The sequence below is a fragment of the Pleurodeles waltl genome, chromosome 4_1 (genome assembly GCF_031143425.1).
Source record: "Pleurodeles waltl isolate 20211129_DDA chromosome 4_1, aPleWal1.hap1.20221129, whole genome shotgun sequence".
Classification (NCBI taxonomy): domain Eukaryota; kingdom Metazoa; phylum Chordata; class Amphibia; order Caudata; family Salamandridae; genus Pleurodeles; species Pleurodeles waltl.
In genome coordinates this window covers 640,723,374-640,742,569 of record NC_090442.1, presented here as the reverse complement: position 1 = coordinate 640,742,569, position 19,196 = coordinate 640,723,374, and the positions used below count along the sequence as shown (strand labels likewise).

Here is a 19,196-nt window from a genome sequence, read left to right as displayed (position 1 = left end):
CGTCTATGACGTCGGGAGGCCCTTGACGTCGATCGCCCATACCGTGAAGACGGTGACCTCGACAGAGGCACTTCGACGTCAGATGTCCATGTCGTCTTGACGGCGTGTAAACTCTTGACGTTGAAGAGCGACAAGACGGCGAGCGGTATTGCTTGCCCGCCTAGAGGCTAACTTTCTCCCTGTGAAGCAGGGTGCGTCTGGAGAAGTTTTTATATATCTCACAGGCATCTGGTATATGTGAAGCTGGAAGGCAAATAATACAGACCTCGTGTGGGTCTGTTTTGGCCTTCTTTCTGCAGCAGCAAGGACACATGTCAGAAAGTGAAGGCATTTTGGATGGAAAAATGCTTTACATTTCTGTCAGTATTTTACAAAAAAGGACAGAAAATACTCAAGGAAGATGAAAAACATCGAGTAAAAGTGTAATCAAAATAATTTCATCAGAAATTTTTGTGAAAAACCTATAAATAGGTGGAGCTTAATGCTTCAGGGTCCTGTCAGAAGATGCCGTAAAAAAAGGACGGAGGTAACTGCCTCATAATAAGCTTGATGGGATATGGGAGGACAATTTGGTCTTAAAGGCACAGTTTTATTTTGAATCTGTATAATGGCAGCCTATGGGCTACACTGCCCTGCATTCCATCATCCTTATATAACATTGCAAAAAGGTTTGTGAAAGATTTTTTCTGCAAAATCATTAAAATATTCATGCATTTGAATGCATATCTACTTTACAGTACCCTTTTTTTTTTCAACCAAGTAGAATGAAGAATTTTGGCCTTTGTAGCCTTTCCTTTAGGCTGCATATTGACATTCTTAAGTCATTTTGCAGCCCTGCCTTAAGAAAGGCGGACATCAACACTTAAGAAGACATTTTCAGAACAGTGCTCCAGGATCCTCGCAGGTGGGCAGAACTATTCAGCGCTTATGACTATACATGGAAATCCCCTACGAGAGAGAGTTAATCTTTAATAACTGGGCACCCCTACACCAAATAACAGTAACCTGCCAAATCACATACACAGTGGGCATTCTGGAGCATATTCAGGGTTGTATTGTGACCCTGGTTGCACTTATGGTACAGAATTTATATTGAAACATTTGGAACCTGGTACGGTCTTACCTGTTGACATATGGCTGCACACGTATGTTCACTCTTGCCAGTTTCCCACTTCGTTAACACAATAATGTGCTAATGTTCCCGCATTATGATGGAGCATATAAAGTTTAGTTAAAAGCTTAGGTTAAACGCTACTTGTTATGATGTACTGGAACACAGGAGTGAAGTAGCTCATTTAAACGCCCTCCTCACTAGTATCTCACAAAAATATCAACCCTAGTGTATTTAAGAGCCACTATAGTGGGCCTCACAGTTGCTTTCTCAATCGTAGAAATGAGCATGAAACCGAAAACTCTGAGCAATTGGCTAATCTTAATTCCTAAACTGTTCCCCCAAAACAGACCCAAATCCCCTCCATCCCCTCCACTCACATTTTCCCCAACTATCATGATGTAAAGCTCTCATCAAAACACAACCTTCTTTCCTGTAAGTGCAATCACATTTGTGTGTTTTGTTCCCATCTGTGTTACATCATTTGAACATTCAATTGCTCTTTGCAGCAATGGGGTATCCACTTATTGGATGATACACCATGCTGAGTTTGCATGAAAGTAAGTACAAGAAATGTAACATTTGTTTTCCTGCAAAACACTGCATGGACCTCCTGTGACATTGAATTTGTAGCTGTGATTAATTCCCTACTCTTCAGATGTTACCCTGAAGTAGAGCTTCTCTTTCACCCACCTTAGTCTCAGGAACAGCACACTGCATAAACTGACAAGTATACAGCTGTCCTCATTGAAAAATAAGAAACACCAGTCTCTCTCATTATATCCCCAGCCATTCCTTCCGAGATCCACCATGAACTTTTTGGTATCATCTACCACTGCATCATTTGTGTCATTTAAACATAGCTATCTAGCTGCAGTTATCAAAGTAATGCTAAGTTTTGCCTGGCTCTACATTAGTGGGTACTCAATGCCGGGGAGCATATTAAAACGTACCTTCAGCACTTTGTAGCCAAACTGTCAGACAGACCCCATTCCTTGTGGTGCAGCAAGCAACCTCCCCACCAAATTCTACTGTTCACATTATGTCACAAAGCCAGGCGTATTACCCTATCCGTGGTATGCACCCAAATAGGCCAATATGGCTCCCCACCAAATTGCTGATAAGGAATGGCTGGGTTTGTTGAGACATGACAACTGCCACTTCTTGATGAAGTCTGTGTGCTATGACCCCATCCACCACATTGCATTTCTTCAGCATGTTGTACCCTCATTACTGCAGGCCCAGAGGGAGCCTAAAAATCAGATCAGCAGAGTTGCAACACAACAGTAAGGAATTTTAAATGAACCATCAGGAAGAATTTAAATCCCTCGGGGGCTCAGAGACCTCGCAGTGAGTGCGATCTTTCGTTTTGGTTCTCTTCATAAGGTCTAGTACCATCATGGGAAGACGTGATATAGGGGCGAGGGAGAAGGATCTTGATGGTGGGCAACCAAGAGCATCCACAGTTAAGAGGAATGGCAGAGGCAAGAAGAACCCACTAGCAGTCTGCCCAGTACCAATGCTGACCACTTCCCAGCGTAAAGAAATAAGGTTCTCAAATAAAAAAATAAAAAAAAACACCTACATAAAGTTTATTTGAGCACATGCCAAGCACTGCATAAGTAACAGGCAGTATCACTGTAACCATAGATACCTGCCTTCCACTCGGTATATTTCACTCTGTATCTGACACAGGGTCTTCTGATTATTGCAAGTTTGTTCAGCATCTTGCCTGACCCTACCTGACCCTCACCCAGGTAGGCTCTACATAAATTGAAATGTTGCTTTAGAGTCACTAAAAATGTGCCTCGTCACTGAGCATAATCACTAATTTTGCTGGTTACAACATAACTCACATATTCCACAGTTTTGCCTGGCAAAGCCATCTTTACGGCACCCAATGGAGTGAGGAGATAAAAATGTTATCATTACCCATCATAATGTCTGATTTATCTAATTCCCTTCAAAATGCTAGTTGTGTGTCCGCAGTATAATATGCTGAACATGAAGTGGTGTGGTTTACCTCCTGGGGTGGGCTTTAGCCCATGAGACCTAAAGGCTAGTTGCTTGATATAAACACCTTAAAAGGATCAGTCTTTATCAGCTTTTACCCTTAAGGTTCGAGTGACATTTTCAAACTTTTTGTGAACTCTAAAACACGCATACCCTCATTCCCTTCATTCCTGGTATCTGCCTCATTCCCCCAGTTTTCAATGCTGAAGAGTGCAGAAAGAGATCATACGGTGTTGTTCAGTATTTTAACTGAATCTTGATTTGCTTCTACTTTGCTTAGGGCTTCATTCAATCTGCCAGCCAAATAATTCAATCTTTGACTGACAACATATTCCCCATCACTTTCATTTCCCTTGACACCTTTCCCATGTCACTTTCTGAGGCTCCCGTTTAGCTCTCTGCCTCAGCACTCGAGGCAGCAGGCATAATGTTTCTTCTGCTCAGTACAGGGGTGTGGGCTTTGGCAGCTGCAGAATCCTCCATGTGCTCATGTTTTCTGTTGGCCTTGCAAATAATATGTACAGCTGAAATGTCTCCAGCTATTCTGGTTACTTGAAAAGAAATGCATCAATTTGCTGTCTATGGGGAATATCAGAAATTGGAATATTAATATAGGGTGGGCAACTGGAATGATCACAACTCTTGTCAGGGTGAACCCTTAAAGTCACTTACCTGAACACAATCCCCAGTAGCTATGGCACAGATAAGTTTTAAAGTCAAAACACAAAGAAATCAAAGTCACAAACTGAATCATAAAACTAGAGAACATTTTGATGAACACAATGACACTGAAACAGCAACAATCCAAGGAGGGTGGGTGAGGCGGGGAAGGGGGATAGACCTATAGATTTAGGAAATAGCACCAAAAAGTGCAAAGTGCCAGTGGTCATCAATGGTCGCAGTAGATTGGAACCGAGATGCCTATTTGAGGATGACTACAATGGGAACCTGGTCAGATACACTAAGTGGATTCCTCTAGCTGAACGGAAAGAGTTAAAAAACGTTTTAAAGTCACTATCCAAAAAAGACTTTGACATTTTTTCATTAAATAAAAATCAGTGTCCCTGCGGACCAAATGTGAAATTGTAGCCACTGCCATTGGGACTGCTAGGCAGAAACCCAATGCTGGTCCCATAAAAGCTCTTCAGCGTTTGGCTTCAAAAAGTTTTAAAAAGGGACTTTGTGTTTTTTTCCCCAGAGACGCTGCAGCCTTTCAGGGGGACGAATATGAAATTCAATCGGACTCTGTTGAACTGCCAGCCAGGTACTTTTCGTGGTAGGTCACCCTGGCTCTGGAACAAAGGTTTTTAATAGTCCAAACATCAGGAGTACACTTCTAAGCCTTATGGTCCTCGGGTGCGGACACCTAGAAACTCTCAGGGTGCCAGACAGAGGCCACCAATAAATTCCAGTTCAAGTCTCAGCTGCCACTGGCCAACTGGAAATTGTAGAAAAAAGATCTCTTGCAGTTTTTGAGTCTCACAGGTGGTCAGCCAACTGACCCCTGGAGTCTACGTCTTTGTCCTGGGTACAAAATGGAGCAAGTCTAGTCCTTCAGAGCTCCTCAAAGATCACAGACACTAGGTCCAGTTCTCTTCTGTTCTTCTGAAGGTCCAGGACGTTTTTTGGTGATGTGCCACATTTATACCAGGTATTGGATAGGGGGAAGGGAGGTGATGACTTCTGGGAAGTCCCTAACCAATGGGTGAAATATTTTATGAGGAAACTGTACCCTCTTTTTTAGGAGGTCTTGATAGCCTTACTGTGAACAGGCCCAAAATGCCATGCATCAGGCATACTAAACGTGTGGTCTGGGGGTTGTGGGTCTGTGGGGGAGCAAACTATGGTAAATCTCTAGTGTCCTCCCTATATCTAACACTAAAAACAAGTTTGATGCAAGCCCTGTACCTACTACAAAGAAGGAGGCAGAAATCTGGTAGGAGAAAGCAGGGTGCTACAAAACCCAGACATGGGACACACAAGAACTGTCCTGCCCATCCTGTTTTCAATCTTTTAAGTGTGCCAAAGATTACATGTGGTTCAAACAGACCTGTGAGTGAGAGTTTAACACTGTGGTGGCAACAGGACAACCACAGCCGCACACTGAAGATTCTGCATAACTTAGAGAAGTCATCAATATCTATCCATGTCAACCTATCCTGTCACTCATGGGAGTGACTTTAGACCTCATTTAGGGCTGAGAACAGTATGGGAGTTGGTAGAGGCTAATGCTAATTTACCTTCTGAAAGCTCAAGCAGGTGAAGGGTAACTTTCTAAAAGTAGCTCTTCCTTAATAGTTATTAAAAATCTGACATTAACATTGAATTGGTCTTTAACTAACTATTAAAATAGTGGTTTAATTATTCTCCTAGCGGATCTATTTCTAGAGTTAGCTGCACTCTGTTTTTCTGCATAGGACATCTAGGCCTGCCACAGCAAAAACAGCTTTTTGGGCCATGCCACTATAGGGACATAGTAATAATTTTCTGCCTGTTCGACTTTTAACTACCATGCACCCTGCATTATGGACTACAAAGCCTACATTGGAGGGACTTGACATTTAAAAAGGAAGAGTTTACCTGTCAAAAAGGGTTATTCTGACAAGTTGCACTGTATGTTTTACACTGTAGCAGTTGGGGTGCCTATTGCATGTTTCACTGCTACTGTAGTAGATGGTGCAAACTGTACTGTAATCCATAACTGGCATTTACCTTCCAAGCCCAGAGTGCACTTGTTACACTATATACTAGGGGAGGTAGAGGCAAGTTAAATGTGGACAAGGACTATGTCAATCTAATCACATTTATAGGGGGAACAGGCATTTTACTACAAGTTAGCGCGGGTAAGGTATACAGAGTTCTAAAACCAGTTAAAACAGTGCCCAGAAAAAGGCGAAAATCTGGGGTTAACAAGCAGAAAAGGTGGATATCCTACCCTGTGTGACCCAGGAGTTCCTCAAGACCACGACCTTCAAAGTGAGTTGCATGATGTGACTATCATTTTTATCTTTTGAACAAATGTGGCTCAAAATATGATAACATTATCAAAAAAGTGTGATACAAAGCACTGGTGGTGTACAAAATCTTTTACTTTTCCACTTTTAAAGTAATACGGAAATGTTCTTAAAGGCTTGTAGTCTTTCACATAGGAATAACCTGTGCTGTAATTTTTAGGCTACCCATGGAATACCACCTTACTCTGTTCCTATTCTCATTGTCACGAGAAGTCTATTTGAGGAGAAAGTTATAGCTTTCATAGTAGGGGTGTAACTTATGGTTTATGCAGCTAAGTACAGCTCTCCAAAGTTAGTATTCACATGCTTAAAGCATTCCTAGTCATTAAGCTGGTCTCACAGTGATTATACATTAGTAGTAAAATCAAATGTCCTTAAAAATACTCAGAAAACCTTTGCTGCAGTAGTCCAACCACATCACTGGAAAAGACATAAGTCCAACCAAGAAGGTGAGAGTGCTTTGAACTCCACTCCTCATAAAAGCCACCAGACAGCAGATTTTCAACTGCATGCCCTTTAAGAGAAAGTCATTTACAGTTCTCAGATCAAAGTCCTTCAATCAGATAGAAAATTCAATACTGCTGACATCAGGCGCTGGAGCTGAATTCCTTCAGGCACTTCTAGGTTCTCTCAGAATTATGCCACTATGGATGAATCCTCCTAGATAGGCTTGTTTCGCCTCACTACTATGTGGCAAAGCGGCTCTACGAAGATGTACCTTTTGCAGACTGCATCTGTTGTCTTCATCTGAGACATAAAATATAGCACGTTAGTATCTGCTGCAGGTTTTCAACCAAGAACATCAATGATTGAGGGAGTTCTCCTGATGCTGCCCCAGAAAAGAAAGGCAACTGAACAAACAGTCTTGTGACGAATAGTCTTCGGACGTCAAAAAGCCACTGAAGAGACGGAGGGAGGGTAAGAATCTCAGAAGGTAATGTATAGGTAAGGTAAAGTTGCACACCACATTGTGGAAGATGCCTAAGAAGGCAATATCACAAAATAAAATGATGGACGGAGTGTTGAAACTTTTCAAACACTCACCCCCAGTCACAGATCTGGTTTTAATCCATTGTTATTTTGCTTGCCATGTCACACCAGGTCGGACCCAGCTATATGCAAATCATTCTTGACCCTGTTCCCTATGGGAGCAGTCCAGCCCGAACTGCCAAGCCAGGTTCTCCCTGGACAGGAATCAAGCATCCTGGGACTAGTTTCAGGGTATCACTCTTCATCAGCCAGGCTAGGTTGAGTCCAGTGGGGCAGCAAGCAAGGGATCCAGGTCTGGGCATACCCTAGCTACTTAGGCACGCACTCAAGGCAATATAAAAAAATAAGATTGCCACAATAATCCAGGAAACGACCAGGCAAAGCATGTGAGGCACCTCTTGCACCAAAAAAGCAATCCTACATCATTTTTGACAACACCAACTACATCATTTATATCCCTGCAGACAAGCACATTAATGACAGCGTCACCTACATTAGTGCTGCCATCAATGACTATATTTATAGGCTATAAAATTGACAGTGAGTTCAGCCAAAGGATATTCTTTGGTCCTGCTACCAAAAGACATCATCTAGCAAAGTCTCCGCAGACTTGCCCACAAAGCTTTTACATGAGGAATGTTAAGATCCTTTTGGGTCTTCAACTTCACATGTCAGGGTTTACAAGAGGAGGACTATGGTGGCGGATGAGTTGAGATGCAGCATCCAGATTATTTTTACAGAGTTGAAGGAAAATACCTACTTAGGCGTAACAGGAGACTTGATGATTACAATGAGTAACTGCAGTAACAACAGCAACCAAAGTTAAGAGTTCCTTTTGATCTGATTAACAAGTTGCACCAAATGATATGTAAGATGTCTGGTTATTAAACACATTTCCCACAACACCCTCGCTGGCACCCCAGGGTGTCTAGTTTTCAGAAACGCCTAGGTATTGCGTCTTTTCCTCAGTGGCGGCTGTGCTAGGCCCAAAATCTGCAGCTAACCACATTGTAAAATAAAGCTTAGATTGTGCTGGATAAAATATGATGCCTCCAGGTCGCATTTTGGGCTGCATCGTGCGTAGGTGCTAGGCCCAGACACACAAGTGGGGTGCCATTTTTATCAGGAGACATGTGGGAACACAGAAGAGTAGAGCGTTTATTTTTACCAATTGGATTTCTCTGCATTTTGGCCTTCCAACTGTAAGCTACTGTGCAAGAAAGAAGACATTTTGCAAAATGCGCTCTGAATTATGTTAATATGGGTACCCACAAATACAGAGATGTACAAACAACCACTGCTTACAAACTCAGCATCTGGTGTACATTTCAGAATGAAAATGTCACTTACCCAGTGTACATCTGTTCGTGGCATCAGTCGCAGTAGATTCGCATGTTTTGCAATAGCTCGCCATCTGGTGTTGGGCCGGAGTGTTACAAGTTGTTTTTCTTCGAAGAAGTCTTTCGAGTCACGGGACCGAGTGACTCCTCCTTTTGTCTCCATTGCGCATGGGCGTCGACTCTATCCTCGATTGTTTTTCCCCGCAGAGGGTGAGGTAGGAGTTGAATTGTAGTAATAGTGCCCATGCAATGGAGTGACTAAGTATGCACCTATTTAAGGTTGAGATGATACATATATAAATAATTGAAGGTAACTTCTAAACTGCTACAGGCTCCCGGGGAGGCGGGTGGGCACATGCGAATCTACTGCGACTGATGCCACGAACAGATGTACACTGGGTAAGTGACATTTTCAGTTCGATGGCATCTGTCGCTGTAGATACGCATGTTCTGCATAGACTAGTAAGCAGTTATTTCCCCAAAAGCGGTGGATCAGCCTGTAGGAGTGGAAGTAGTCTGAAATAATGTCCTTAATACGGCTTGACCTACTGTGGCTTGTTGTGCGGATAACACGTCTACACAGTAGTGCTTGGTGAATGTGTGAGGCGTAGACCATGTGGCTGCCTTACATATTTCTTGCATTGGTATGTTTCCTAGAAAGGCCATGGTAGCACCTTTCTTTCTGGTTGAGTGTGCCCTTGGTGTAATGGGCAGCTGTCGTTTAGCTTTAAGGTAGCAGATTTGGATGCATTTAACTATCCATCTGGCTATACCTTGTTTTGAAATTGGGTTTCCTGCGTGAGGTTTTTGAAATGCAATAAAGAGTTGTTTAGTCTTTCTGATGTTTTTTGTTCTGTCAATGTAATACATTAATGCTCTTTTGACATCTAATGTATGTAGTGCCCTTTCAGCTACGGTATCTGGCTGTGGAAAGAACACTGGAAGTTCCACTGTTTGATTTAGATGGAACGGTGAAATAACCTTTGGCAAAAATTTAGGATTGGTTCTTAGGACGACTTTATTTTTGTGTAGTTGTATAAAAGGTTCCTGTATAGTAAACGCCTGAATCTCGCTTACTCTTCTTAGGGAAGTAATGGCGATGAGAAATGCCACCTTCCAGGTTAGGAACTGTATGTCGCAGGAGTGCATGGGTTCAAAAGGTGGACCCATAAGTCTAGTTAGGACAACATTTAGGTTCCATGAAGGAACAGGTGGTGTTCTTGGTGGTATAATTCTCCTAAGGCCCTCCATGAATGCTTTAATGACTGGTATCCTATATAGGGAAGTTGAATAGGTAGTTTGCAGGTATGCAGATATTGCTGCAAGGTGAATCTTAATGGAAGAGAAAGCTAGGTTAGATTTTTGTAAGTGAAGCAAGTAACCCACTACCTGTTCTGGAGTTGTGTGTAATGGTTGTATTTGATTAATATGGCAGTAGCAAACAAACCTCTTCCATTTACTTGCATAGCAGTGCCTGGTGGATGGCCTTCTGGCTTGTTTTATGACTTCCATACATTCTTGGGTAAGTTGTAAGTGCCCGAATTCTAGGATTTCAGGAGCCAGATTGCTAGATTCAGCGATGCTGGATCTGGGTGTCTGATCTTTTGGTTGTGCTGTGTCAACAGATCTGGCCTGTTGGGCAATTTGATGCAGGGTACCACTGATAGGTCTAGCAGCGTTGTGTACCAGGGTTGCCTTGCCCAAGTTGGTGCTATTAATATGAGTTTGAGTTTGCTTTGACTGAGTTTGTTTACCAGGTAAGGAAGGAGAGGGAGAGGAGGAAAAGCGTAAGCAAATATCCCTGACCAGTTCATCCATAGGGCATTGCCTTGGGATTGTTTGTGTGGGTATCTGGATGCGAAGTTTTGGCATTTTGCGTTCTCCCTTGTCGCAAACAAGTCTATCTGAGGTGTTCCCCAGAGTTTGAAATAAGTGTTCAGAATTTGGGGGTGAATTTCCCATTCGTGGACCTGTTGGTGATCTCGAGAGAGATTGTCTGCGAGTTGATTTTGTATCCCTGGTATAAACTGTGCAATTAGGCGAATTTGGTTGTGAATTGCCCAATGCTAAATTTTTTGTGCTAGCAGGCTTAACTGCGTGGAGTGTGTCCCCCCCCTGCTTGTTTAGATAATACATTGTTGTCATGTTGTCTGTTTTGACGAGAATGTATTTGTGAACTATTATTGGTTGGAAAGCTTTTAGTGCTTGAAAAACTGCTAGAAGTTCTAGGTGATTGATATGCAGTTTTGTTTGATGTACGTTCCATTGTCCTTGTATGCTGTGTTGATCGAGGTGTGCTCCCCACCCTGTCATGGAAGCATCTGTTGTTATTACGTATTGTGGCACTGGGTCTTGGAAAGGCCGCCCCTTGTTTAAATTTATGTTGTTCCACCACAGAAGCGAGAGGTAAGTTTGGCGGTCTATTAACACCAGATCTAGAAGGTGACCCTGTGCTTGAGACCACTGTGATGCTAGGCATTGTTGTAAGGGCCTCATGTGCAGTCTTGCGTTTGGGACAATGGCTATGCATGATGACATCATGCCTAGGAGTTGTAATACCATCTTTGCTTGTATCTTTTGTGTTGGATACATGCGTTGTATGATGGTGTTGAAATTTTGAATTCTTTGTGGACTTGGAGTGGCTACTCCTTTTGATGTGTCTATTATGGCTCCCAGGTATTGTTGTACCTTGCGTGGCAGAATTTTGGATTTTGTGAAATTGACGGTGAACCCTAGTTTGAAGAGGGTTTGTATGATATGATTTGTGTGATTTGAGCACTCTATTAACGAATGGGCCTTGATTAGCCAGTCGTCTAGATATGGGAACACATGTATCTGCTGCCTTCTTATGTGTGCTGCGACTACCGCTAGACATTTGGTAAAGACTCTTGGTGCGGTTGTTAATCCGAAAGGCAGTACCTTGAATTGGTAATGTATTCCTTTGAATACAAACCTTAGGTATTTCCTGTGCGATGGGTGTATTGGTATATGGAAATAAGCATCCTTGAGGTCTAAAGTTGCCATGTAGTCGTGCAGCTTTAGCAATGGCAATACTTCTTGTAGTGTGACCATGTGGAAGTGGTCTGACTTGATGAAAGTGTTCACTACTCTGAGGTCTAGGATTGGTCTCAGTGTTTTGTCCTTCTTTGGTATCAGAAAGTACAGTGAGTAAACTCCTGTGTTTATTTGTGTGTTTGGCACTAATTCGATTGCATTCTTTGCAATAGTGCCTGCACTTCTATCTCCAGGAGATTGGAATGGTGTGTTGTTAAATTTTGTGCTTTTGGTGGTATGTTTGGAGGGAATTGTAGAAATTCTATGCAATAACCATGTTGGATAATTGGTAGAACCCAAGTGTCTGTAGTGATTTTCTCCCATGCTCTGTAATAATGACCTATTCGTCCCCCCACTGGTGTTGTGTGGAGGGGGTGAGTGACATGTGAGTCACTGTTTAGTAGTAGGGGTTTTGGGGCTTTGGAATCTTCCTCTATTTCTAGGGAATTGCCCTCCTCTATATTGTCCCCGAAAACCTCCTCTATACTGTCCTTGGTAACTGGACGGTGTGGCTTGTGAGGTGCTGGCTTGTGTGCTTTGACCCCGAAACCCCCCTCGAAAGGGCGTTTTACGGAATGAGCTGTAATTCCCTCTGCTCTGCGGGGAGTAGAGTGCGCCCATGGCTTTGGCAGTGTCCGTATCTTTTTTGAGTTTCTCAATCGCTGTGTCCACTTCTGGACCGAACAGTTCTTTTTCATTAAAAGGCATATTGAGAACTGCTTGTTGAATCTCTGGTTTAAATCCAGACGTTCGGAGCCATGCATGCCTTCTGATAGTTACAGATGTATTAATTGTCCGTGCAGCTGTATCTGCAGCGTCCATGGAGGAGCGGATCTGGTTGTTGGAGATGGCCTGTCCCTCCTCAACCACTTGTTTTGCCCTATTTTGTAAGTCCTTGGGCAGATGTTCAATGAGATGTTGCATCTCGTCCCAGTGGGCTCTGTCATAGCGTGCAAGTAGTGCCTGGGAGTTCGCGATGCGCCACTGGTTTGCAGCTTGTGCTGCGACTCTTTTACCAGCTGCATCAAACTTGCGGCTTTCTTTATCTGGGGGTGGTGCATCTCCAGATGTGTGAGAGTTGGCCCTTTTCCTAGCTGCTCCTACAACAACAGAGTCTGGTGGCAGCTGTGTAGTGATGAAAACCGGGTCCGTAGGAGGCGGCTTATACTTTTTTTCTACCCTTGGTGTGATTGCCCTACTTTTAACCGGCTCCTTAAAGATGTCTTTTGCGTGGCGGAGCATACCAGGGAGCATAGGCAGGCTTTGGTATGAGCTGTGGGTGGAGGAGAGTGTGTTGAATAAGAAATCATCCTCGACCTGTTCTGAGTGGAGGCTTACGTGGTGAAATTGTGCTGCTCTAGCCACCACTTGAGAGTACGCGGTGCTGTCTTCTGGTGGAGATGGCTTCGCAGGGTATGCCTCCGGACTGTTATCTGACACTGGGGCGTCGTATAGGTCCCATGCGTCCTGATCTTGGTCACCCTGGCTCATGGTGGTGTGAGCTGGGGAGTGTGATGGAGTTTGTGCTGGTGAAACGTCAATCACGGGCGGAGGTGAGGGTGGTGGTGTAACTCTTTTCACCACTTTTGGTTGTGGTGTGTGTTCCGTCTGGAACTCCAACCTCCTCTTTCTCCTAATGGGGGGAAGGGTGCTTATTTTTCCTGTCCCCTGCTGAATGAAGATACGCTTTTGCGTATGGTCCACATCAGTTGCTTGTAGCTCTTCCTCAAACCTATGCTTTTGCATTTGGGAGGTTAGCGAGTGCTCTTCTGTATAAGAGCCTGAAGCTGGGTCGCTTGCAGTTTGTTTCGGCATCGAAACTTTGTCTGCGTGTTTTTTCCTTTTCGGGGCCGAAACCTCTCGGCGTCGATCTGTTTCTGTGCCGCTGTCTCGGCGTCGAGCCGTGTCCACACCGGCATCACGGTGTCGAGGCTTGTCTCCAGCACCTTCTCGGTCCCGAGAAGGCTGCGTGCCGGTGTCTCGACCGGAGTCGGACGATCTCGGCACTGTTTGGGCCTTTTTCGGTGCCGATGGTCGGTCACCGAATTTATGGGTCGAGCCATGGCCTGGTGGCAGTGGCGTCCCCTGGGCCTTGTAAATGTGTCTCTGTGTGGTTTTCGACGTCTTACTCACGGTTTGTGTATCGTCGAATCCTTCGGAGTCGGAGTCTTGGATCGAGAAGGTACATTCCTCTTCCTGTTCCTCGAACTCCCGTTGGGCTGTCGGTGCGGACGCCATCTGAAGTCTTCTGGCTCGACGGTCTCGGAGTGTTTTTCGGGACCGGAACGCACGACAGGCCTCGCAGGTGTCTTCGCTGTGCTCAGGTGACAGGCACAGGTTGCAGACCAAGTGTTGGTCTGTGTAGGGGTATTTATTGTGGCATTTGGGGCAGAAACGAAACGGGGTCCGTTCCATCGGCGTTCTTCAGCACGCGGTCGGGCCGACCAGGCCCCGACGGAGGATCGAAAAAACTACCCCGAAGGGCACCGGAGCTCTTCGATCTTCGATGCGGTGTTGAATGTAAGTACGCCGATCCCGAACGCAACAATACCGACGAAAATCTTCCGAAATTAGCTAATTGTCCGTTCCGAAACTCGGAGCGACAGGAACACGTCCGAACCCGATGGCGGAAAAAAAACAATCGAGGATAGAGTCGACGCCCATGCGCAATGGAGACAAAAGGAGGAGTCACTCGGTCCCGTGACTCGAAAGACTTCTTCGAAGAAAAACAACTTGTAACACTCCGGCCCAACACCAGATGGCGAGCTATTGCAAAACATGCGTATCTACAGCGACAGATGCCATCGAACATACATGTTTCCTTCATACTCATTATTTACTCTTTATTTTTCACCATATAGCTCTATACTTGATATGCAATGGAAAAAAAGTAAGGTGCAGCTTAGTTGTTGGCTCTTTATACCTCAGTTTCTTGGAGAAACTACAAACTGTATATATTAACCAGTGTACTGTGTGTGTTTTTTTTTTTTAAATGGGCCATCTGAGAAGTTACAGATAAAAACGTCATAAATGGCTGTTTTCCTACTCATTAGCAATATTTTTTTATTTCAACCTTTCTTTGGGAAAACCTTGAGGGATCTCAACAAAATGACCCATTGCTGAATTTAAAACTTTGTCTATTTTTCAGAAATCTATAGTTTTCAAGAATCACCTATGGGCTTCACACTAGTTTCCACCACAGAGTGGTTGAAAGTACAAACAATAAGGAAAAAATGGGTTACTTGTTAAAAAAAATGCCAAAACTGTGGTAAAAATGTTTTTTAAAAAATTCAAATCTACTCCTACAAAGATACAGCAAGACAACAGTAGAGAATACAAGACAGTAGCAGAGCCATCCTCTATATACAAAAAGTATAAAAGATTAAATATCACTCACCTGCGACCACATTCTGAATATTTAGCAACATTTTTTAATATTAAGGCAGCTGTTAATCGGATGTGTTTAGTTATTGGTCCCTCTTTTTCATCCTTTTTAAGGAAAAACAAAGAATGAAAAGGAAGTTGGTAAATAGGTATCAGTGTTTAAAAATAAACATATCAAATTGCTGTCCTAAAACCAGGCTGTAGCTGGCAGCGTAAAGTCCTGGCCAGATATAAGCTCCACTTACTGTGAAATCTCTAAAAACAAGGTTTCTTGATCCCCTTCGTAGTGCCATCAAAGCTGCACTAGGATGATTCACAATCGCCTTTTGTGTCCTTGGTGTCGAGGAAGATCCCCCTGTACAAGACTGCCTATTTTAAAGATAGAAATTGGACAGGTTCAAACTATGGTCTAAAGTGACCAAAAAAAAAAAAAAAAAAGTACAAACAATTTGAATAGAAAACCACATTAACATCCATATTTTTATTTTCTTTCTTCTTCGCATTTAATGATTTGATTTGATTTAGGTAGCACTTCAAATCATACTTTTGCTGTTTGCACACTCTCTATACGCACACCAGATGTTACTATTAACTAATTTATGATTCTCTTGACCAACATCGGAGAATAGAAAGCTGCTGCAGGATTGAAAACACAAGACCTAAGAATGCTCAACTCACTCAGCCATTCTATCAACTTAATTTACAAAACATACAGGTAAACAGAGTTACTGATGGTTAGGTGTAGGGTATGGGTACCGGATTTTTTTTTTTATATTGTTAAAACAGTTTGCATCAATATATTAGCATTCTATGATAAATTTGAAATGAGAACATCTGAAAAGAGGACTTCAACTAGAAGTGTTTTTTTTTTTTTTTAATCATCATACCAAACAGTAAAGGAGCAGAAACAATTCAACACACAAACCAGACCCATTTGTACACTGGTACAGACCAGTGAAGAGGTATGTATTATGCCAGGGCAGGTAAGGATACTAAAAGTATTCTGAACCGTGATGTGGGTACGTATGTGTGTGTGATGATACTATGTGATAAGAACTGCTAAACATAGAATAACATCAGTATTTTTGATATGCTAATATTATGAAATAAATAAGGTCACAAGTACAAAAAACATTTTGTCTAGTGTACATAACAAGATAAGTGCTACAGATTGCTCTTTGGTACAGCCCCCTAGTCATGAACAAATGTTTAACCTATTTTATCTTGAAAACAAAAAAGTAGCAGTAACCTACAAGTTAGATGTACCCCAACCTCAAACACAAGGGAGTGTATATGAGGAGAGTGACAAACAAGTTATTTCCCGTCAGTAATACTTTTTCTGGAAGGCACTCTAACCACGAATTTCTTAGCTTAGAAAATTCTCCAGGCGTCAAAATGGATCTGAAAAATCTTGAGCTCTACCTCTGTGTGCCGGCATCTGACATCGATCGGCTTTGCATCAGCACAGTCTGTGTCAGAAGTAACAAGCGTCTTGATAGGTGCTACTCCGGCACAGTGACATCACCTTCTTTTACGAATAATTATACGCCAAAAACGTGGAGCCACGTTAAACTGTGTGTGACCAGTGTACAAAATCTAACAATATGTTAGGGAGAGGAGCTAATGCCACAGAACGGGGAGAATGGGAGGGTCTGTAAGGAATCTGCAGTTAGATAGTGTCTCTAAAAGAAAAAGTGTTACTGAAGGTAAGTAACTTGTTCTTCTGACAGAGACCTCTGATCGCAGATTCTTCAACTTAGAATTTAGATACCCAAGCAATACTTCCCCGGAGGCGGGCCTGCAGCTGGCCCAAACAAGAAACACCTTGATGATCGAATGGACAAAATGCCTGTCTCAGCTGACCTGATTGTCCAAGCAGTAATGCATCGTGAATATGTAGAATGACACCCACAAAGCAGCTTAGCATATGTCCAGGACAGGGACTCCGTGTGCTAACGCAGTAGTAGCAGCCTTGGCTCTGGTGAAATGGGCCCGCAAGCCATCAGGAGGCTGCTTAACAGCTAGTGGATAGCAGATTTTGATGCAGAGTACAATCCATTGAGAGAGTATACGTCTGACCTGCCGTGCCTTTTTTGCTTCAGTGAATCCAACAAAAAGCTGATCATCCACCCGGTGTTCTTTGGTCCGAGCGATGTAAAAAGAGAGGGCTTTCATTGGGTCAAAATGATGGATTCTCTCCTCCTCACAAGGATGGGGCAGAATGAAAAAAGTAGGCAGCGTGAGGTTCAGGCTAACATAAGAAGTAAGTGACCACCTTCGGCAGAAAGAGGTACATGTTCGAAGAACCAATTTGACTGGGTAAATGCTGATTAACTGAAAGAGCTTGAAGCTCTTATAGCCTCCTGCTGGATATAATGGCCACCAAATAGGCCGTCTTGTGAGTTAGGAGTCGGAAGAGGACAGCTGTGCAGGGGCTTAAATGAGGAACTCTTGAGAAACTTTAGGACTGAGGTCCCATTGGGGCATTATGAAAGGGGTAGAAGTGAACAAATGCTGAAAGACTTTAGGAAAACAAGTACCAAATTGTGATAAAGAGTGAGGGCTAATCTGGCAACTGAAAAAAGCCGAACTGCAATCTTTATTGGTGAACAGGGCAAGGCCTTGTCAGGCTAAAGACAACACAAACAGTAAGACCTCAACTAGGGGGCTGAAAGTGGCTCAACATGATGAGATGAGCACCAAATCACAAATATGTCCCAATGACAACGGTATACAGTCTTAGTTGAGGGATACTTGGCTGCCAAGATAACTTCACAGATCTCAGGAGCCAGATCAAAAGCATTCAACTGCTGCAACTCAATCTCCACGCATGAAGGAAGTGTGTGCGCAGGTTTGGGTGTAGAACTCTGGGCTGCTGCTGCAAAAAAAGTTCCTCCCAGAAGGGCAGCCTAATTGGAGGACACATGATTATGCTTAGCAAGGAATAGTTTCTTACCTGTAACTCCTCCTCTCTTGTAGGGGAATTTCCATGATAAGTCATAAGCACTGAATAGCCCCACCCATGTGCGGAGACCACTGAGCATGTGTTCAATATATCTTCTTAAGTGTAGAATCTCACCTTTCTTCCTGAAGGCCTGTGGAAACCCTTAAGATAGAGATAATGCAGTCAATATACCTAGGCTACAAAGACCCAAATCTTCATTGTGAAGTCAAAAAAGGACAAATACATAATATTTAAGTGTAATTTAGGATGATTTGAAAACAGCACAAATCCCCTTCTCAGACCTCTTTTACAATAGAAATGAAGATGTGCAGGGTAGAGTAGCTCCATAGAGTGTCATTATATGGCTAATATAGAGACAGTTTCTTTAAGAACCCAGAGACCACCAGTATCCCACCATGCTCACCAGGTTTCAGTTGCTTCAGTTCTTTTTGAAGGCCATATCTGACCTATGTGAAATACAAGGATATCTCTGACTTCTCCAATAGGGTGGAGGGAGGGCTGCTTATGACTTATGGAAATTCCCCTACGAGAGAACAGCTAAGAAACTATTGCTTCTCTCATAGGGGATTCCCATGTTTAGTCATAAGCACTGTATAGAATTCCAAGCCCATCCCTGATTATTGCAGTGAAGAGGACAGAGGAAGTACTTTGTAGACTAGGCAAATAGATTTTTGAGGGAAGCCTGCCCACCTGAGCATCAGCTCTAGCATCAGAGTCTATACAGCAGTGTTTGGCAAACTTATGAACTGATTTCCAGGATGCTGCTTTGCAAATTTCTGGAATTGGGATGATATGTAGTAAAGCCACAGTAGGCACTTTCCCTCTGGTGGAATGTGCTTTTTGGTTTAGCTAGTAGGGATGTATTATCTTTTTGGTATCAGAGCAATATGCACAAAACTATCAATCTAGAGATGGATTGTTTGGAAGAGGCCAAACCTGTATGCACTGGACCGAAGTTAATAAACAAGTGGTCCGTATGACGAATATCCTTAGTTTTATCTATATAAAATTTGAGAACCCTCCTAATGTCTAGTGAGTGGAGAGACCTTTCTGCTGGGGTAGATGGATTTTGGAAGAAAGTAGGTAATGAGATGGTCTGGTTTACATGGAAATCCGAAACTACTTTGGGAAGAAATTTCGGGTGAGTCCTCATTACTACTTTGTTGGAGTGAAAAAACGTATATGGCTCATGAGAGCATAGTGTTTGTATCTCACTGACCCGGCAAACTGATGTTATAGGTACCAGGTAAGCTGCATTCCACGTAATATGTTGTAGAGAAGCCTTGTGGATGGGTTCAAATGGATCTCTCATGAGAAGGGAAAAC

General features: G+C 43.1%; 1 protein-coding gene across 1 annotated transcript in view; it reads right to left on the bottom strand.

Moving 5' to 3' along the window:
- The window catches only part of ARID2 (AT-rich interaction domain 2), an 860,005-nt gene that overhangs the window by 11,917 nt on the left and 828,892 nt on the right, over positions 1 to 19,196 (bottom strand). The window contains exons 19-20 of the mRNA XM_069229081.1: positions 15,152 to 15,275; positions 14,920 to 15,011 (exon numbers count right to left, since the gene is read on the bottom strand). Coding sequence (XP_069085182.1) covers positions 14,920 to 15,011; positions 15,152 to 15,275 — 216 coding nt within the window. The remainder of the gene's footprint in view (positions 1 to 14,919; positions 15,012 to 15,151; positions 15,276 to 19,196) is intronic.